We start from the raw sequence: 22,786 nt of genomic DNA, 5'->3' as shown, positions 1-22,786 counted from the left end.
CCATCGTTGCCCCAGTTATTTGACATGCCACCTAAAATTCATCATATCCTAAATTTTCTTATGTTCTTAGGTCAATTTCTTGGCTCTGTTCTTTCCACTTTCTTTATTCATGTCCCAGTACCACACTGCTTTGATTATAGTGGCTTTATAGTATGTCTTAGTGTCTGATACCATTAAACCCCCTCATAGTTTGTCTTTTTCATTATTTTCCTGGTTATCCTTAGATGTTTGTTTTTACATACATAAGTTGATGACATTGTCCAACTCCATAAAGAAGCTGTCTTTTGAGTAATAACATGAAGGAAAAGAAGCTGTCTTTTGAGTAATAACATGAAGGAAAGGAGAAAGCAAGCTGTTCAGATATCTGGGGGAAGAATATTCCAGACAAAGAGATTAGCAATTACAGGGAGCATACAAAGCCTTGAGGACTATTATAGCAAATTTGACTTTTTCTCTAAGTGTGGGTTTTGAGCAGAGGAATGGCATGATCTGGCAGCTCTGTTAAAAATTGATGATAGATACCAAAAATGTATATCCTGAATCTAATCATGAGGAAACTCAGAAAAACTGAAAATGATGTGCATAGTACAAAATAACTCTTCAAAATTAGCAAGGTCAAAAAAGTCAAAGAAAGACTGAGGAACTATTCCTGATTAAAGGAGATAGAGGAAACATGCCAATTAAATGTGGTGAATATTTGGAATTGAATCCTTGATGATGAGGGAGAGAAGGTAACTTCGTAGGGGGCATTGCTGGATGACTGATAAAATTGGAATATAGACTGTGGATTAAATAATACTATTATATCAACATTACATTTTCTGATTTTGATCACAGTCAATACGAAAGAGCAATGTCATTGTTCTTAGGAAATACACTCTAAAATACATAGGAGTCATCATGTCTATAACCTATTCTCAGATGTTTCAGAAAATATCAGAATAAGAGAAACAGAGACATTTATGAAACAAATGAGCAAAACCTAAACAATTGGTGAATCTGAATAAAGCATATACAGGAGTTCATTTTACTATTTTTGCAATTTTCTGTAAGTTTGAAATCATATCAAAAGTAACGTTAGGAAAAAAAAAAACCCCAAACCAAAGGACAGAATGTAATGGCGACAATGGTCGAATCCATGAGACTAGTTAGGAGAATTTTGCATTGATCCAAGCAAGAGCTAATAATCTAATTAAGGAGAATATAATTGGAGATGGTAAGAAGTGGATGGATTCTGGATAAATTTTTAAGGTAGGATGTACCAAGGCTTGCTCATGTGGGGGTATGAGAGCAAAAGAGAAGTCAGGGATGGCAGCAAAGTGTTTGATCTGAGCACCTAAAAGGCTGGAGTTGCTGTTTGCTGAGGTGGAGAGATTGCAGGCAGAGCAGGTTGTGCATGTGGGGTGGGAGGGCGGGAGGAGGAAGGGGGTGGAGTTCTGTTTTAGATCTTTAAGGTCAAAATGGCATTTTCAACATCTATCCTCAAAGCAGAGCTGACACGAGTGATTCTTCCCCAGTAGATACATGTCCAGTTACAGTAGCATAATCAGGATCCTTGACTCATGACTTCTTTCTGAAGATGCCCCTTACAGAGAAAAGCGCCCCTTCATAGACTAGCCTCTTAATTTTAACAGTCCCATTGGCTTACAGGGGAGAAAAACTCAGTGGGCTGCTGTATCTGTTTGTCTTCTTATATTTTTGTGTCACCATTTTTGCCTCACATTCTTGCCAGTCTTTTCTCATGCTGAAACTCATTGCTCTCTGATAACTAAATCACAATATTATTTTCCTTAAAACATCAGGGTCTTTTTTTTTTTTCTTTTTGTTTCCTTAAAACCAAGTAATATTGATTGCTTTGATTTGGTATTTTTTTCCTCCCTTGTTAATGGTAGAGCAAATAAATTTTATCGATTAAGTTTCATTTATGAGTTTTCTTGAAATAAATTAGAGAGTTTTATTCATAACCTTAGTGTAATGGAAAAGATATCTGTATTAGTCACAGCTGCATCAATAAATAACTATATAAGCTTAAATCTTCTGGTCTCCCAGGGCCTCAGTTTTATCACCTATAAAATAGAACACTTGTACTGGATGGTCTAGCTTTACATTTAAGGCATTCTGTTGTACACACTTGTTACCTTTCAGTTTCATGGGCATGAATGCATAAGTCTTTTACTCTTTCTAGTGGAGGGCAGACTATGGTAAGGAGCTTGTAGCAAAGCAGAAGGAGCATAGTATAGACTTTTCCTCTGGAAACTAAGAGATGTGGAGTTTAACAACCCAACTCTACTCTAACCTTGGATAAGCCATCTGACCTTTCTGTGTTATTGTTTCCCCCAGTGAAGAAAAGATAATATTTATCATGCTTACTTCAGAGGTGAAAATTACATTAGATGATAAACATAAAAAGCACTTTGAAAAACACTGTTTAAATATAAGCTGTTACTGTCATCACAGTCTTCATCATCATGGAGTCTCATGTCTGCATTCTCTTTCTGTTCATTTTAGCCTCTCATCGGGTTTTATTCTTCCTGACTCTGTTGCTAGGCCTTTCCTTAGGGTGGCCCCTTCTTGCATTTGTTTAGGCAGACTCTGAATGCTTCACTCTTCTAAGGTTCATTGGCCAAGTGGATGCTGGCTGTTATAGATCATAAAATCTCTCCTGTTACCAATTGTGACTCACCTACCATGAGGTGCCAAGTATTCCTACTTAGGCAAATAGACACACTGCCTGATAAGGAATTTTATGTATGATATGTAAAGGTGAATTAACTTCTATTAGTTAGCAGCTACCATGTTTAGAGGTATACTATGTGCCAAGCATGATATCAAGCATGTTACCTCTAATCTTCATTACACCTCTGGGAGCAGACATCATCACCCCTGCTTTACAAATGAGGAGACTGAGGAAAGTAACTTTCAGACTATCATACTAATAAATAGTATCTGGGAGCTGAGATATGAATCAAGCTCTGAGGCTACAGAGCCTTTCTTCTTTGTTGTTTAATTTTCTTACTTCCAACTATATGACCCTATTCTAACACAATATTATCACAATATTAATCTATTCCCTCAGATTAACTAACATTGCATACTTTTATTTCTGTACCTTTTATTCAGCCTAGAATATCCTTCTCCATGCTCCGTTATCTGCCTGGTTTCTATTTATTCTTCATGATCCCACTCAAGTTTTACTTTGAGACCACCTCAGTTCCTGATAAATGATTCCTCTTCAGAATTCTTTACTATATGAATTTGGGACTTACTGAGAACTATCTACCCAATAAGTTTGTAGTAGGAATAAAGTACTGTAAGTATATGAGTCTATAAAAGTTACAAACAAATAAAATTGGCTATTTCTGAAAGAAAGACAAATACCATATGATATTACTTATATGTGGAATCTAAAATATGACACAAATGAACTTATCTATGAAACAGAAACAGAATCATAGACATAGAGAACAGACTGGTGGTTGCCAAGGGGGAGGGGGTTGGAGGAGGGAGTGAGTGGGAGGTTGAGGTTAGCAGCTGTAAGCTTTTATACATAGGATAGATAAACAACAGGGTCCTGCTGTATAGCACAGGGCACTATATTCAATACCCTATGATAAACCATAATGGAAAAGAATATTAAAAAAAGAATATGTATAACTGGAAAAAAATTGGCTATTTCTGTTATGGAATCTTTATATTAATTTCATAGGCTCTATACTGATGGAACAGAAAAGTCAGATTGACATGAGAAGATCTGATACTCATGTGACAGACTTCTCAGCAGGAATTTGGTGTATCTCCAGGAAACGCTTATTTTCATTTCCTGAATAATCTCTGTGCCTCTCTAGCACAGCTTTCATCAGTGTGCCAGCACAGTCTTATGGTAAATATTTATACTTAAAAACTAATACTACATATTGTCTTGTGAACGCATTGTCTAGTATCCACTTTAGAGTGTAAATCTTTTCTTCTTGGGATTGATCAAAAGCAGAAATCTTGGAGAAACAGAGCTGAGCAGCTTGAGGTTTGACAAGTGATAAAAATGTAGAAAAACTTAGCACCTCTCTAACAAGAGAAATAAGGATTAGAGTCTCAAGTGAAAGCCACATCACAGTAAATACACAATGTTGGAAGAAAGCATTATATTACACTAACTTAATAATTTTCCTTTTTAGCAAGGGATCGAATAAGGGAGAAGCAATTAGATTGAGTGCCTGCAAGAAAATAAAACTCTAGATTTTGTTTCATGAGAACATGTTCACTTATAAGCTAAAAATTAGACCTAGGTGCTTGTACACTTAACCAAGGTACATGGCAACACCCAGTGGATGGTTATGAGAGAGTCAACATTGAGATGTGTGGATATAGTAAAATGGGTCCTGCCTGAGTCAGGTCTGAGGCTGGCATTACTTAGTTTCCTCATTAACGACCTGGATGTGAATGGAAAGTATGCTCATTAAGTTTGCAGAGGACAAGATGATGGTCTTGGAAAATATGAGCACCATAACCTAGATTACATTTTTAAAGGGTAAAGTTCAGAAGGAAAATGTATAAAATAATATACCTGATACAAAATGAATCTTACTAGATATAATCTAAGGAACGGCTGGACAAACCAAATAGATATATAGATAGAAGGAAAATAGACTCAAGTGTAACATTTCTCTCTTTCATCAACCCAGAGTGGATAGTCTATCCTTGAAATAATTTATTTCCTGGGGTTTCAGGTACCTCTCCATAGTTTAATTCCTATTGCCTTTTTCCCATACAACCTAGTTTTCTCCTAATTATCGTATAAGAGTCAATTCAGGCATCACCTTCTCTAGAAAGCATTTCCTGGCAGCTCTTCCTCACATCTTCCACTAGTTCTATACCCCTTCTCCATGCTTTCATAATATCCTGGATAGACCTCTTGTCTTGTAATTACTCCACTGTATTTAAACTGTACTTTTCAGTCTCTCTCAATAGGCTATGACCCTAGAGTCTTTTATCTTCATAAAGTGTTTGGCACATTGTGGCTAGTCATTACATGTTTGTTGCATGAATGAATGAAGGAGTATTTTTAGGTAGTGGCTTTTCGTTCACATTATAGCCTCTGGAAGCAACATTGACTGAAACAGGCCACAGGAGTTCACCTCTACTCCAGGGCACCCAGTACCCAGGCTATTTAGGATCATTGCAGGGGCTCTTAAGAGGACTGGCCAAGCCAGAAATCATAAATTTTCAGTTCCTGCATCCTTAGGATGCTCCAGATTGATCTGTCCTTGATGAAGAGTGGTGAATCTCTGTTCCTTAACTTGGTTTTATCAGGTCCTTGAAGTGATATCTACATCCCAAAAGTAAAAGAAGGTTCTTATAAGGACGAGAAACCTGAAGGATTGTGAATAGTGGCTAACCAGCTAATCAAAATTTCGAAGAATAATAAATTATTATTTACATAGATGTAACAATCTAAAGCTTACAGCTCAAATAAGTAGAGTAGGGCAGACTCTGATATTCACCTTAAAACCATAAAATTTTTTAACCCTGGTGTTTTTGTCTATTTTCTCCACATCTCTATTATACTTTTCTTGTTTTTCCCTTTGCATGTCTTTATTATGTATTACCCTTCTCCCTTCTGTGTCTCTAGTTGGCGCCCCACTTCTACCTTTCTCTGCTCTTGTCTCTTTTTGGCATGTCTTCCTGTGGCCACATATAACTGAAAAACGTTTTAAAGACTACTGTACTTACTTTATAAAGATTTCTGTTTCCTGTTCTTAATTTAAAAGCAGGGGGATGGAATTTACATTTTTTCTCTTTGTAGCCCTTTATTGATTTTGGCCATCTCAGATTCAGGGGTCCTACGGAGAAGAAATGTCTGCCCATTTCAAGTATAGCCCTTCAAGCCCATCTGAGCATCTGTAAGCCTGTCCTGTTCCAATTGTACTTGAGTTTACCTGGCTTAGACTGCAGGCTATGGCCCATCCAATACCTGAAAAATCAACTCCGGAGTTAGTTTAACTTTTAAGTTATAGTACTTTAGAATTGAGAAAGACTTTAGGTGCTATTTAATCTTAAAAATGAGGGAAACTGTAACCCAGAGAGGGCATGCAATTGCTCAAAGTCATGAAATTGGTAAATGACAGATCGAAGACCAGAGCCCGATTCAGAGAAATTTATGTAATGGAAAAGTCGTACTTATTTATATATTGGAATGTTCTACTAGGCTTCGAGAAGAAGGGGAGCCTCTGCCAAAGTCAGGGAAATGTAATAAATAATAAAGTCCCTTAAAAATTGTTGGTCATGTGGATCCAGGATCGTAAATCCTGGAAGAGAAAATGTATCTGGTATGTGCTTGACATCAATGTGTATATGTGTGTATTTGTACAAATCTGTGTGATTCATTTGAATAACCCTCAGCCTTACCTCCTTTAACAGTTCTCTTCTTCCCCATGGTATAGGAAAGGGCTACTACGTAGTGAATGCTTTGTTTTCTTTGACGTAACATTTTGTCATAAAGACTTGAAATAGTATTTCAAAGGCAATACAGTTTAGGATAGCAGTTCCTACTAATAATTCCTTTTCGTCAGACTAGTGGAAGCCTCTTCACCTTGTTTATTATTGGAAGGAATGCTGGGAGAATTTTGTCAAGGTAGCTATCACACAGGGTGTAGTGACAGAACTGATCATGCAGGAATTAGGAAGAGATCATTTTTCTAGTTATATTTTGGAAGGGAATCCAAAGACTGCTGATACTGTCCTTGATTAATGTTATCAAAGACATCAATTCTGACAACATTAAAATATTCTAAATGACGAAAAAAAAGGGACATTGGCCCCACAATGAAAACTGTTTGGGTTTTTTTGTTGTTTTTGAGTGATTTATCTTGAAATCAGGCATGTATGAACAGAGGCAGTGGGAATATCCAGTTGAGTCTAGAAGTTCAAATAAAAAGGGAATGAGATAGTATGAGGTTCAAGGATGTTTTATAAAAATGAGGGTTACATGCAAGCTTTTACTATAAGTATTAAACATTCCTTGTGTCACCTAGGTCCTCCTGATTTTCCCAGCAGTATAGGAGTCAGAGCATCTGAACAGGCTGCTTACAGGTGCTGGTAGTGTGATGTGAATGTACTTAATCAGGCCTGAGATGGGTACTCCCATTGTATTTTTCAAAGTTTGTAAAATAATACAGTGACCACCCTTTCTCAATGAAAAAACAACCTTTACCGTAGAAAAATCTTTCTACTTTGGGAACTTATTGCAGATACTTTTGATTCTATCACTTTGGTGTCTCTTAAACCCATCTGCCTCTCTCAGTCATGGCCACCACAGTCTTTGTTCAGACTTTCATACCTTTTCATCTGGACCCCTGCCACCCATATCCACATTGCTGCCAGAGCGTTTTTACTAATTAGATTGTTTATTTTCTGTTTAAAACCCTGCTGTAGCACTCCATGACCTTTAGGTAAACTTCAGATTCCTTAACATCTCATGTAAGATCTTTATGATCCATTTCTCGTTAACCTCTGCAACCTTATCTGTCATTACTTCATGTTCTAGCCAAATTAAATTATCTGATGTTTCCTAATTTCTCATGCATCTGAGCCTTCATTTATGTTATCTCCTTTCCCTGGAATGTTTCCTTCCTAACTTCCTTTTCCCTTGCTTGCTTTCTCTTACTCATCTTTCTAGACTTTGCTGAGGTATCATCTCCAGGGTGCCTTCCCTGATCACCTCTTCCTCCTCTCAATACCCTGTCCCATGTATTATAATCTTTAATTATTAGTTTGTCTTTCCTCTCAGACCCTCAACCACTTGAGGATGCAGATCATGGCTTTTTAAACTTGTATCCCTAGTATTTAGCACAATGTTTGGTACATAGTAGGTGTTTGCTAAATGTTTGTTGGATAAATAAATTTCTTTTAAAAGATGAAAAGATCGTCTTCTATAGTGAAATAACCTCGTAATCTTGTGGCCTAAAACCCTTTGAACTCCTCTTGTCTCTCCATAAATTAAGGGCAAAAATGATACTACCTTTATGTACTTGTTCAGTTAATTTGATGGATTGAAGCTGACTGCTGGTTTCATCTTAGGAAGTGGAAGTTTCCTGCTTCTTTCCCAGTCGAAATCGTAGCCAAAGCAGATTTATTCCTAGGCTAGGTTGGTTATTAAAGTTTTATTTACATATAATCAATACACATTTACTGAGCACGTGATGTGTCAGACTCTGGACTAGTTGCTGGATATTAACGATATGGTGACATAGGTCCTCATCCTCAAAGAAATGATAGTCTTATGAGCAAGTTCCTCACCTAGAGTTTTGAGTCATTGTATGAATGAATTAAAGATGTAATAGTAGATAGTCTTTGTTTTTTTAATTAATTAATTAATTTATTTATTTAGCTGTGTTGGGTCTTCGTTGCTGCACGCAGGCTTTCTCTGGTTGCAGCGAGCGGGGGCTACTCTTCGATGCGCGGGCTTCTCACTGCGGTGGCTTCTCTTGTTGCAGAGCACGGGCTCTAGGCACGCGGGCTTCAGTAGTTGTGGCCTGTGAGCTCAGTAGTTGTGGTTCACAGGCTCTAGAGTGCAGGCTCAGTAGTTGTGGTGCACGGGCTTTGTTGCTCCGCGGCATGTGGGATCTTCCCGGACCAGGGCTTGAACCCGTGTCCCCTGCATTGGCAGGCGGATTCTTAACCACTGTGCCACCAGGGAAGTCCAGTTGGTAGTCTTTGAGTTCTAACCTATTTGAATGAATCAGCCAACAAATGAACCATTTCTTCTCTGGTAATGAGGGTACTTTAGTAAGAGCTGGAGTTTGTGGGAGACACTGCGGACAGTTAGCCAGTAGATAATTTTTTTTTCAATTAAGTAGTATTTTCTTCTAAATTTGTTTGCTGTAACTCCTGTCTCTTCTAAAGGTGGTTGACAACAGTACTATAATAGACCAAAATAATTCTCTAGGAATAAAGTGTGTTTGAGATAGGTACACACAAAAAATTCAGAGACTATTACAGATTCATCCTTAGATGTGATGCTCTCTAATTTAATGCCTGATATCTCTTCTCCCTCTCTGTTCATTGTTAGTTTATAAGTGGTTGTTTTTATTAGGAAATGTCATTCTTAGGTTCCTTCCCACATTTTTGCATGTGTGAACCAGCAGGAACTCACCATGGCTCATTGATGAGACTACAGAGAAAATAATGTTAATCACATTCAAAAGTGGGCAGCACTGTCAGTCACTCTTCTTTGTTTTACAGAGATGAACGAAATCAGTCCATCATTGTAAGTGGAGAGTCTGGGGCAGGAAAAACAGTTTCAGCTAAGTATGCCATGCGATACTTTGCAACTGTAAGTGGTTCCGCCAGTGAAGCCAATGTTGAGGAAAAGGTGTTGGCATCCAACCCCATCATGGAGGTAAGGCAGCCATGGCCTTCTTACTATATTCTCTCATTAAGAAACAGGCTCAAAAAATTGATTGATACAGCACACGTCAGAAAGTCTAGGATCTCTCAACCGGTAATAGTAGGAAAATACTTTTCCGGATGTTAGTGAGAGATCTAGGAAAAGTAAAAATTCAGTAAGATAGACATTTTGAGTAAAGTCTAGCTATAGAGGAATCTACTTTATTCCATAAACCTGCATTTTTAACCTACCATTGGATCGTTGCCTCCAAGTAGCTGGCAATGGCACTTCATTTCCTAAAGTTTCTTTTCTCCCAGTTAATTGACTTGTATCTATTGCTCCTTATGCTGGAAGTATAAATTACTCCTTTTCCCACAATCCTGAGCTTATTTAAGCTCTTTGTAAAATACAGGATTCACTATGCTCAAGCATGAATGAGTTTCATTATTCCTTTGCCCGCATTTCGTTTTCTGTACTTAGTCCAACCTGTGTAGCTATAAGTTTTTACATTTTTCCAGATATGAACTATAAACTTAAATCATAATCTTGAAAACATTTTTCTGCTCGTTTCTGTCAAGCATATCACACAGCTTTAGTTTAGAAAAAGAAATTCAATAATATAAACTCTTGGAAAAGGAAGATCTTTGAAAGGATATCCTTTCAAAAGTGGACTACGTATACAAAGTAGACATGCTCATGCCAAAGAAAACAGACCTTTTTGTGTGAGAATTTGAGTGTTTTAGGATTTGTAATTAGAGAATTATTTGTGTATTAATATGATTTTAGGAAAGTTACATTTTTGTAAGTATTCCCATTAAATGGAGAAAATAAGTTTCAATAAATGGAGAGAAATTACTTTGGACATGCAGAAACAAACCTTTCTTAATAAAAATCCAAGTCAGCATTCTTTATTCCTGTTTTTTTCCTTTGTCAAGCCTTACATGTCACCCAAACACAGATGGCGTTTAGAACTGGCTTGGTGCACCTGTGGTGCAAGTGGTTTTCGCACTGATCAGTCCAGAGGTAATTGTGCCTGGTGTGCAGTGCTGTGTGTGACACTTCAGGATAGTATGCTGTGACCCCTTGCCCACAGGGCTGCCCTCTAGTGCAGCGTGACTTCTGTTCTTGGGATTAAGAAAATAAGAGATGCTGGGGAAGTTAAGAGCCTCCTGGGCTGGGTGAGCTTTGGAAAGAGAACTGGAAATGTTTTCTGAAATAGCACGGACAGGAGAAAACAGATGCTTATGCCAAAAGAGAGTAGTAAAGATTTTAAGCAAATATTAAGATTTTGAAAGAATTTAAGCTACAGGTATAGTGGTGGATCCCACTTGTGTTAATATTGCGAGAATATAATCTGTATAGCCAGTTTCTGATTTCGGTTCAGAAAACAACAGGGCTTTGCTTCCTACCATTATTTTGACTGTTTTTGATCATAACAACAAATTCTTGGTATTTGGCAGTGGTTTAGGCCATTCTTAGTCCCTAATGTTAGAAGATCCCAGAGTCTTGATTATGAAGGCATCAGGAAATCCCATTTCTCCTAGGCCTAGACCATATAATAACATAACTCTGGAATACGGCAAGTTGAATGAACTATTTTATGACCTTGCTATAGTCTCTTTCAAAAACTAGCTATACTGTTTTTTCTACAACACAGATTTGAGTTGTGTTAGTAGGAGTGATATTAAAAATTTGGAATGACTACAGATACTACTTTTTAATATGCAGTTATAAGGAATTTACCCTGTTTTCTAGGATGAACAAAAAAAGATAAAGACAGCAGTTATACTTTTTTAAAAAATTAATTTATGAAAAAAAAATTTTTTAAGACAGTAGTTATACTTAGCTACTTCACGCTATATTATTGTTTAGTTTCTCTGCAGAAATTTGGATTAAGAAAATTTGTTAAAGAGAGAACTAATTTTCAACAGCTACAAATGAGGGCATCCCAACTTGAAAGATTAAAATGGAATATAGGGCTGAAGGATGGTGACAAAGGGTTTCCAGTTACAGGAAGAAAATATAGGTAAAATATTGAATATGTGGCCTAGAAAATTTGTAGCTTTTAAACCTGCCTCAAGATTATGTCTCTATATCAGAGCCCTTTACTGTGATGTCAAGAAAGGAGTGTCTGGGTCTCCAGTAATCACGAGCATCCCACACCTTGAACATCACAGCCCAGTGGCTTATGGGATTTGCACATTATCCTTTAGAAAGCAAGCTCCTCATCCCCGGCATAGGCTCCTTTTGCAAAATACGAATAATGTACAGTGAAATAAATGATTCTCTTTTACTCAATTTTATGAAATTTTCTTTTTCATCCTTTTTTCCTAGAAATTTTCATCCTAAGATGGGGACAGGGAAGATGTTGGGGGCACACTGGGTCTTTTTTTTTTTTTTTTTTTTTAATTTATTTTTGGCTGCATTGGGTCTTTGTTGCTGTGCGCGGGCTTTCTCTAGTTGCGGTGAGCGGGGGCTACTCTTCGTTGCAGTGCATGGGCTTCTCATTGCGGTGGCTTCTCTCGTTGCAGAGCACGGGCTCTAGGCATGCGGGCTTCAGTAGTTGTGGCTCGCGGCCTGTAGAGCGCAGGCTCAGTAGTTGTGGTGCACGGGCTTAGTTGCTCCACGGCATGTGGGATCTTCCCGGTCCAAGGATCCAACCCATGTCCCCTGCATTGGCAGGCGGATTCTTAACCTCTGCACCACCAGGGAATGCCCCACACTAGGTCTTAATAGTTCTATTTCCTCTTCAATAACTGTAGTTGAAGATTTTCATCTCCATTTAGTAAAGAAGAATAATTCACTCAACATTTCTCTGAAATCAATAGTAAAATCAAGACCACAAAACTTCTTTCCTTTAACAATTTCTTGCTGATTGAAATGAAAATAGCATTAGGGAGGCTGTTATATAGTTATATATATAGTACTATAGTACTATAGTTATATAGTACTTATAAGGCAGAGGGAGCAATTAGGGGGAATGAACAAAATAAATGAATAAATGAATAAACATCGTTTATATACAGAACCTTCTTTCCATATTGGGTTAAAGGCTTAGAATCATAGAGTTTTATTTTTGAAAGGGACCCTAGAGCTCATCTATTCCAGTCACTTTACACCTGGGGACACTAATACTCCTCAGAGGATTAAATGATGGCAAGTTAGTGATAGGGCCTGGTGTGATACCCAGATCTTCAGACTTCTATTTCATTTACTCCTTCTACCATTCTTTGCTATATGTTTATATATCTTGTACTCAAAGACAAAAGGGTCTGTTTCAACTCTGGCCTACTCACTGCTTCTTCTCACAGAGTGTAGTATTATCTTGGCAGGTTGGCCACTCTGATCCCCACTGTAAGTAGATTGGGGCGGGGGGATGACATATGGGGGTTGGGATAAGAGTCTGGGAGGGAGGAGAAGCTGTGGACCACCATCCCCTAACTTGCTTAGTTGCTGGGGGAAAGTGCTTAGGACAGTGCCTGGTAAACACTCAGTAATTATTACTGCTGCTGCCACTGCTACTACATGTAACCCTTCATCTGCTCTTTGACAGAATATGTTGTGCTGAAAGAAAATTTCACGTTTATTTTCTGAACAAAATAAAAATAATGGGAATATATGGAGACTTTTTGTTGTGCTTTTTGTAATATCAAGTTTTGCTGGGAAGATAGCTTCCAACTATTCTTTCCATCTGTAATGTTAATCTGAAAGTTAGCAGCGTTCTCATTGCCAAAACAGAATAGGGTAATACATGTCTTATATTTCAGAGAGTGAAAATACCTTTTCTTTGATTGATCAGAGAATCTAATGTGTTGACTTTTATGGCTATGTTACTACTGTTTTCATCACTTGTGTTTGTATTGCTTTTTTTTTTTGTATTGCTTTCTTAATGCTCCAGATAATTTTCATATCTTTCTCTCTGCTGTGGTTTCAATATACTAATCCTAATAGTCACAGGCTTTGCACAGTGAAAGATATTAATTGTATGAAATTATCTTATTAAGCATTTAATTTATGCACTATGTTAACACTTGCTTTTCTAACTACAGCATGTTTTTTGCTTTGCTTTGAAAGAAAAATTTATAGATGCATGTTACCTAAATCAGAAAGCAGTGCATATTCCATTTAAATTTTTAAGATTATATGAAAAATTTGGCAGAAAGTTACATTCTCTGCATTCTGTAGCAGGTGTCTTGGAAGTTAGATACAACTATCAAAATCCAAAGCCAAATTTTACTGTCTCTGGTTTCTGAAAATGGCTTTGAATTAAGTGGGTAATTACTAACACTCCACTAGTAAGCAGTCCAGCTGGGCCTACTGGCTAAAGAGACCCTGAACACCAGAGCAGTATTTCCAGGAAAATATTCATTTGTCTTAACCAGCTTATTTACATAAAACCGACTAAGTTTTTCAAGCAACTAAACCCTGTTATTTAACTAAGAGGGCATGTGCCTAGGCAGACCCTGGTCCCACCCGTTCTTGTCCTTTGTTGATGTGAATGAGTATGTTCCATACCACAAATGGTGGATGAAGACCTCCCAGGCACTGGGCTCGAGTCTGCTGTTTCTGAAAATAATTTGTGCGAGAATAACAAGGCCAATACGGACTATTAGTGTACACCTGTGTGGCTGTGCAGTGAGCAAAGCATACAGTTGTGCCCGCAGGGGCAAAACTGGTTCTGTTTTTAAAAGAATCCGTTTTAAAGGGCTGTGTTCTTTCTCTCCCTGAACAAATCTGTAAATGTCGGGGCATGAATTGCACTTCTGAAACCTTATTGTTTTCCCCTTGTTTCTTAGTCAATCGGAAATGCTAAGACAACCAGGAATGATAATAGCAGCCGTTTTGGGAAGTACATTGAGATTGGTTTTGATAAGAGATATCGAATCATTGGTGCCAATATGAGAACTTACCTTTTAGAGAAATCCAGAGTGGTGTTCCAGGTAAGCCGGGCAGGTATACATATAGATTGCCATATAATTCCAGAGCTCATGTTTGTTGGTGTGCATTTTATTCCCAGATGTTCTTGAGCATGTTATGACAATATTACTACAATATTACTACAAGCCACACTTGGACTGAAACGTGTAAAACAGTGCCTGTCAGAGGATACCCATTAGACTAATAGTCTTTGGGACTGGGCAGTGATTTAGGTTTAATGGTTTTGACTGTTTCCTCCAAATGCTTGTAGGAAAAGCTTAGTTAAGAAGAGGCGCTATTAGTTTAGTCTTGTCTGTCACATTTCCCAGTTGATAGGGAAGACATTGCTCTATGCTTCAATGAGTTACAGTTTGAACTCAGTTCAAGAAAAAAAAAATTATCCTTGTCCTTTTTCCTTCCTTCTTCTCTCAGAATGTGACACTGTTTAGATAGAATAATGAGGGTTAAAAGATCTTCACAACTCAGTTGTGAACTGCTGTCAAAGAACACACTAAAGTCTATGCATCAGTGCCAGACTTGCATTCGCACATATGCTCTTACTCCTTTTCGGGGGGCGGGGATCTCAGTTCCCCAACCACGACTCAACCCAGGCCACGGCAGTGAAAGCCCAGAATCCTCACCGGGGAACTTACTCCTTTTTTATTTGTAAATGGGAAGTACTACACATTACAGCACCGGCAGGTGTGCATTCACATGTTTATAGGTATACTCGGGGAGTGTGGACTTATCTTTGGAAAACTCCCCGTATAGGACTTCTGGTGACCCACTGCATGCTGAGATGGGGTTCCTGTAGTCCCTTAACTAGATGCCACATTGAGGTTCAAATAGCCCTGGCACCGCCATGTAGCAGAGTCTACAATTTCCATTGCACAAGTCTCTTAAGGCTTTGAAACTGTCTGGGACATACTGAGAGTCATGAGTTTGGGCAGCCTAGAGCTATCCTGGCTTTGACTTTGGGGGTGTGCCTGACTTGTGGCTACCTGAATGTAATACCTGATTTGTATAGCGAAGGAATAGTCACCCTCCTCCATTGTTCTAATATCTAGATACATGCAGAGCAGTCTTACTGCGCACGCATGTATACTTGAATAGGTCAAAAAAAATGTTTAGTAGCCAGAGGAAACAATGGGGGAAATATATGTAGATCTAAGAGAAGACTGAATCTAAATAGTACAGATTTGATTGATAGGTAGACAGTTAAGGGGAAAATGGGTATGGTGACCAGAGGCTAGTAGTGCTTAAGACAGAATGTTAAGGCCTAATCCTTATTGTCTTGTCTAGAAACATTGAAGCAATTCTAGCTGTTCCCCAACCCCCAGGGCTATATAATATTGTGGATGTTTGGTTATATCAAAGTGAGTCAAACAGTCAGAAAGAGCATACTTGATATTGTCCTTCATGTACAAAGATGACCAAAGCATTTCTGCAGATACCCCTGCTTTTCTAGTTGCCTGTGTACCGAAACACCTGACCTCTTGCCTATTCATGCTTGTGGTCAATGGTATATTGTTAATTTGTTTAGTGTCTTCTGTGCACTAAACACAGAAAACTAAGTTTTCTTTACCAGACACCAGCCCCTGTTGGGCATCAAACGTGACCTTGGCCTTACTTGCTGTATTCTTCAGTTAACTGAATACACTGCAGAATTCAAGGATATGACAATAGAGTATAATAATATTGTATAAACAATATTATTACAACTGTATTTTTAAAGTATATATGTGGAAAAAGACTGTCAGAAAATAGTAAGAAATGATCTTAGAATTGTACATGATTTATTTTCTATTTAAAAAAATCTTTTATTGATTTTTAAATATATAAACTAAAATGATATGGATGATGTAGTGTATTTGTGGATTTCTTACAAACAACTACAGTAGATGGTCCAGTCTAAAATACGGCAAAAATGGGATTTTTTTTTTTCTAGTCAAAAGTCTTAGGAAGTCCATGAATCTAAGAAAATACTGTGAGAAAATATTGAGTATTGCAGGGAAAAAAATAAAAAGGTTTTAGCTTCCCCCAAAGGCACTGACCTCTTATGACAGTGCCATATAGCAAGCTGTTCACTAGTTCAAAAAGCATTACTATCAGGTATATTATGTTGAATGTGACCAACAGATACACACTCACACAGATGCACATAGCTAATAAGTCACAAGGTTTAATAGTCATAGATATGTATTAGGAAATTTGGGAGAGGACAGTTTATTTCATCAAATGAGATAATTAAATTTTTATTTTTATGATTGAAATTTCTGGGTTTTAGATTAAAATGCTGTAATTGAAAACTCTTCTTTTTTCAAAGGCAGAAGAGGAGAGAAACTATCATATCTTCTATCAGCTTTGTGCCTCAGCAAAGTTACCTGAATTTAAAATGCTGCGATTAGGTATGAATATGGCACTAGATTTATTGTGCTGGTATTGTCTTATGTTAATTTCTGAGTTCATAAATTTACTTCTTAAAAAGGAGATTATCTCATACTGAAATATTTATGGATGAAATGATAAGAGGCCTACAGTTGGCTTCAAGATACCTCATGGGATGAGGAAGTGGTGAGTGGCTGTATAAATGGAACAAGATTGACCTTGAGTTGATACTTGTTTAAGATGAGTGATGAGTACACAAGGGCTCATTATACTAGTTTCTGTACTTTTGTATATGTTTGAAATTTGCCTTGATTAAAAGGAAAAAAAATGTAAAGGAGTTTACGTGGTGGAAATCTATGAGGTTCCACAGGTGGAACTCTATGAAGAAGGGAGTAAAGTGTTTGAAGAAATTATCCTAGCATGTAGATTGGAATAAAACCTTTAGGAAAGGACTATTCATTTCACAAATTCTACAAACATTTCACTCCATTATTTAATTTTGAGTCTTGTATTAAAATATAGCTAAAAACACAAGAAGTCAAACTTCAGACTCTATACACTTAATTGTGCTGTCACTGCCTCTAATTCAGAGTGGACATCAGGGTAGAAGTCAACACCTTTTCATAGACTGCAAATCTTTTTAAAAATTTTCCTTAATTGCAGGAGACGCAAATAACTTTCATTACACGAAGCAAGGTGGCAGCCCTGTGATTGAAGGAGTAGATGATGCCACGGAGATGGCACAAACCAGGCAGGCCTGCACTTTGCTAGGTATGTAATCTTATTCTTGAATTTTTAGAAGCAATAGCTTTTTGACTCAAGAAACCTTTGATTGGAATATTGGCTTAGCTTCATATTAAGTGGTGAGAATTGTTGAGAGATTTAACATTCATTTTTGGTGTTTTGTTTTTAATTTATTTTTAGATTCTTTATAAAACACACTTGGACAGCAAATGAGTACAGTGTTTCTCTTGGAGGTGATGGGGACTGTACTGAAATTAGGTTACGGTGATGGTTGCACAACTCTGTAAATCTACTAAAAAGCATTGAATTGCATATTTAAAATGGATAAATTTTATGGTATGCAAATTATTCCTCAGTAAAGCTATTTAAAACATACATTCAGGGGCTTCCCTGGTGGCCCAGCGGTTAAGAATCCGCCAGCCAATTCTGGGGACACGGGTTCGAGCCCTGGGCGGGGAAGATCCCACATGCCGTGGAGCAACTAAGCCCATGCGCCACAACTACTGAGCCCGCGTGCCGCAACTACTGAAGCCCACACACCTAGAGCCCGTGCTCCACAACAAGAGAAGCCACCACAATGAGAAGCCTGCACACGGCAATGAAGAGTAGCCCCCGCTCGCCACAACTAGAGAAAGCCCATGTGCAGCAACAAAGACCCAACGCAGCCAAAAATAAAATAAATAAAATAAATAAGTTTATTAAAAAAAGAAATACATTGAGGGCATCAGGGGAGGTGGGACTGTTTACTTAAATTTTTACAAAATCTGAAAGCTAGAGCCAAATGAAATGGGTTTCTATACAAAAACTCATGTTTTATAGGATTTTTTTGTGTTTGTTTTTTCGTTTTGGGTGCCTTTTTGTGGCCTGGAAATGTGGTTGAGCTGGCTTGGTGACAAAACACTGTATTACATGTAGTTTATTCTGTTTCTGAAATAGCTCATGTCACTGTCTTGTTTCTGGATTAAAAAAAATATTGGATCTACATATAAATAAACTGACCTTTAGAAATGTAGTTATACAACTTCTAGTGTTGAATTATTTATTTAAAAGCTTCAGAATATGAATAATTCTAAAGTCATATATTGGTACTTTGAGGAGTAACCTGAAGTGAGTTAATTTAATTTAAAAGCATTGCTAATCAAAGAATGGTCCAGGACCACTATGGAGCTTGCAAAAATTTAGAATCTCAGACCCCGTCTCAGACCTACTAAACCAGAATCTGCATTTTAACCAGATCCATTGGTGATTCATAGGCAAATTATAGTTTGAGAAACACTGCTTTACTTCCGGGGCTAACTCTGTTTGTAAATAGAAAATTGCAAATTTGAAAAAGCCATAATGCAGGAGATGGCAGAAACAGTCCTTGTAAGATGAACTGTCAATTACTCTGTATATAGCTACATATTTGTAAATCATTTTACTGTTTTTACTCGAATATAATTTATATGCAATATTCTGGAAAAATCTTACCGTATTGAAAAATGAAGCCCGAGCTGGTGAAATACCAAGGGCTGTCCGGCTTCCTCATCCTGGCTGATTCTTCAGGTCCTGCTCTAATGCTGCGTTTAGATACTCGCTCATCAGGCTGGGGTGCAACACCAGCCTGAGCACTTCTAATCTTGGGGTCTCTTTGACTTATAGTTGGTCTGTAGTTAGAAGAAGTAATTAAATAATCTGACTTAAAACAGCCTTATTGGGCTACGACTTGCATTTGGAGCAGAGATAAATAGAAGAGGTAATAATGTTAAGAGATACTTAAATTCAGTGTGTGACAATGATGGTGATCGTTTGTTTAGCACCTACCATGTGTCACATAGTGTGTTAAGTTTACTATGTGCATTTTCTTATTTAATGTTTACAAACTCCCTTTGAGATAGTCCCTATTGTCCCTGTATCTCAAATGAGAAAACAGAAGGATAGAAGGGTGAAGTTACCTGCCAATGTGAGATGGCAGGTCAGGAGCAGAGCCAGGCCTCAAGCTGAGGTCTGTCTCATTCCACAGCCCATGCTCTCAACCATGATGCTAAAGCACATTATGTGTTAATGTCAACAAAGATGAAAGTGTTGTTAACTATGACACATTATAATGTGTACAACATCTGGCATTATTCAAGAGTTAAAGATGGGCTTAAAATTGTCTGCTATAATTGTTTAGTTCCTGTTCTGGAATTTATCACTTGTTCATTTACTCTGTTGTTTCAGGAATTAGTGAATCTTATCAGATGGGAATTTTCCGAATACTTGCTGGCATCCTTCACTTAGGCAATGTTGGATTTACGTCTCGAGATTCAGACAGCTGCACAATCCCTGTAAGTTCAGAGCAAGCTTCGTGTGAAGACAGTTGATTTATATTTTAGTTTCGTTGATTCTTTATGGAAACAATGTGTTTGAAGTCTCCCTATTAACTAATTAGTAACTATCAGAGAGGTAATTATCAGACAGATACACTATGCAGAGTAGAATCCTGAATTGTAAACAAAGAAATGTGGATTCAGATCCCTGGTGCACAGTGATTGCGGTGGGGGGGGTGCGGAGGGAGGGGAAGAGAGAACTTGGATGTATGTCTGAGCCGTATAAACAGCAGTGGGAAATATTAGATGTGAAAGCTGGATTGGTGAGACTAGAGAGAAGGGCTCATTTGGCCCATGGCTCACATAGCAGAATTGGTAAGTTCATTTGTCTCCTCAGCTGTGGAAATGTAATATGGTTTAAAAGTTACTGAAGAAACTGTTAAAAATGGTTACTCCTGGGAAGAAGAATTAGATGGCTGGGGAGATAGGGCATCTTCACTATGATTTACATATTCTTCCACACGTAGTGATAACTACACACTGAGAATTAAAATTCAGTTCATTTGTTTAAACTGTAACAAAACCTGACAGTCTCAGATTGTTCTCATTGGGCATTTGTGATTTGCGGTATTTTCTGATCACCACCATCAAAGATAACACACATACACACACTCACACTTACACACACATACATATACAGTATATATTTATTAGGTATTTTTAACTTTATTATAATGGAGGCAGTTCTAATATAATTCTTTTTCCATCCTGCTTCCTCAAGGATTATAATAGGAAACAATTTTGAGATTTATGTTTCACTCTTCAGACACCCAAGTTGATATTTGCAAATCTACATGTAGATTAATTCATGTGACTTAAATTTGGGTAAATTAGACTTTAGTTTTGAAATACATGTTTCAGTGTCTCTGCCTGGGTTCAATCCCAACTTTACTATTTACTCACTCTATGTTTTGGGGTGAGTTGCTTAGCTTTTCTGAACCTCAGTTTCCTCATCTGTAAAATGAAAGAGACTTTCTTTTCTAGCAGTTTTGGACTGGTTGCTCTGATTGAGCTTCATGCTGGATAAATTATATTTTTAAATATTTTTAATAAATACATAAGAACTTCTCAGAGGCCATAAACTGAGTGAAAACAGGAACTCAGAGAATGAAGCAGAATCCTGAAGCTAAGACTCACCTGGAGGGCATTTGCTGAACCCAGTGACGCTGAACTTTGGTTTTCATAGCCAAGTAGGGTGCAAAAGACAAAAAAACAAAGCCCAGGACTCGTATAAACAGGGGAACAGGAAGGGAAACTTCTGGCTAAAGCTGAGACCCTAAATGAAGAACTTGCTCACCACACTCTCCAAGAGTACAAAGAAAAAGCAAGTCTCAAAGCTAATTGGAGGGGGAAAACATAGTTCCCTAAAAATGTATAACAATGAACTGACCCTCACACATACTTCCCAGTCTGATTTCATAGTTCCTGGATGGTCCTCAAAAGCTACATACACAAAACTTAGTTTAAATTGGTCCTGGATTGGTACTGCCCTGGTTGCCTGACAGAAGCAAATGCAAATCCACCTTCAATCCAGGACTCAACAGAGTCCCAGAAGGAAAGTTACAAGAAATATTGGCTCACAGTCAAAAACCTCAAATCCCGTGATCAAACAAAATAGAGCTAGGTGAAACAACAGAGAGCTGAGTCAAACCTATTAATAATGCAGAAAGAAATTAACAGCATATTTGACACAACTGAGTAGGGAAGTGATGAGCTGGAAGACAGAAGTGAAGAAGTGGTCCAAAATGCAAGATGGGCCCCACAGCTGGAGCCCTTAACAATAGTTAAAAGAGACGAAGGATGGAGTAATAAAATCTAATTTTAATATAATGAGAATTCCTAAGGGAGAGAAAGAAGAGAATGAGGCAGACATAATGTTTGAAGAGGTAATTACTAACAAATTTCAGAACTTGTGAAAATGACACTACATCACAGATATGGAAAGGCCAAAAAATCCCAGTTAGGATAAATAAAAAGAAATCCACACCTAGGCACACCGTAATGCTACCACAGGCGAAGAGAACAATCTTAAAACAGGAGAGAGATAAGACATACTACTCTTGAAGTAGCAACTAAACTGATCGCTCACTTCCCAACTGCAGTAATAGGAGCCAGAAAACAGTGGACTATCATCAGTGTTCTAGAGTAAATAACTCCTAACTTAGAACTGTATATCCAGTAAAGATATCTTTCTACAATGAGGAAAAAAACAGAGGTGTTTTCAGACAAATAGAAACTTGAGAGAATTTGTCACCAATAGGCCCTCACTAAAGGAAATATTAAAAGACATAGTTTAGGCAGAAGGAAAGGGATCCCAGATACAAGATCTAAAATTCCAGAAGAAATGGTGAATCAATAAACTAGTAAAGGGCTTCCCTGGTGGCGCAGTGGTTGGGAATCTGCCTGCCAATGCAGGGGACACAGGTTCGAGCCCTGGTCCGGGAAGATCCCACATGCCGCGGAGCAGCTAGGCCCATGAGCCACAACTACTGAAGCCCGTGCACCTAGAGCCCATGCTCCACAACGGGAGAGGCCACCATAATGAGAGGCCCACGCACCGTGGCAGGGAGTGGCCTCGGCTTGCCACAACTGGAGAGGGCCCACATGTAGCAGCGAAGACCCAACACAGCCATAAATAAATAAATAAATTTTAAAAAATAAACAGTAAAGTATGGGCAAATGTAGATAAAATTTGATTAATTAAAAGAATAATAATAATGACTAGTGTATTGGGCCACAAAATACTTATTCATTACAGAGGGAAAGGTAGTGGAGAAACCTGGCAGATATTCCCTTAGCCAAGCAACCAGTCAGCATCACGTGAGTTCTGATGCAGCACCCTGAGGAGGGTGCCACATCACTTCATCACATTCCTGCCAAAAAGGCATGGCCCGAATCTGAGGCAACATCATACAGACCCAAACTGAGGGACATACTATTCTTCTAAAATGTCAAGTTATCAAAAGACAAAAATAAAGAGTGAAGAGCTATTCAAATTAAAGGT

The 22,786-nt window shown here is 37.9% G+C and overlaps 1 protein-coding gene across 4 annotated transcripts in view; it reads left to right on the top strand.

The window, feature by feature from the left end:
• The window catches only part of MYO5A (myosin VA), a 201,216-nt gene that overhangs the window by 80,178 nt on the left and 98,252 nt on the right, over window positions 1-22,786 (top strand). For all 4 annotated transcript variants that reach the window (XM_082387993.1, XM_082387992.1, XM_082387991.1 and 1 more), the window contains exons 5-9: window positions 9,238-9,394; window positions 14,179-14,322; window positions 16,626-16,707; window positions 17,351-17,458; window positions 19,634-19,740. In XM_082387993.1, the coding sequence (XP_082244119.1) occupies window positions 9,238-9,394; window positions 14,179-14,322; window positions 16,626-16,707; window positions 17,351-17,458; window positions 19,634-19,740 (598 nt within the window). The remainder of the gene's footprint in view (window positions 1-9,237; window positions 9,395-14,178; window positions 14,323-16,625; window positions 16,708-17,350; window positions 17,459-19,633; window positions 19,741-22,786) is intronic.

This window comes from Balaenoptera borealis (assembly GCF_965194805.1).
Source record: "Balaenoptera borealis genome assembly, chromosome: 3".
Lineage (NCBI taxonomy): Eukaryota > Metazoa > Chordata > Mammalia > Artiodactyla > Balaenopteridae > Balaenoptera > Balaenoptera borealis.
Note: the sequence above shows the minus strand (reverse complement) of the source record. Positions and strands in the feature narration are given on the sequence as shown.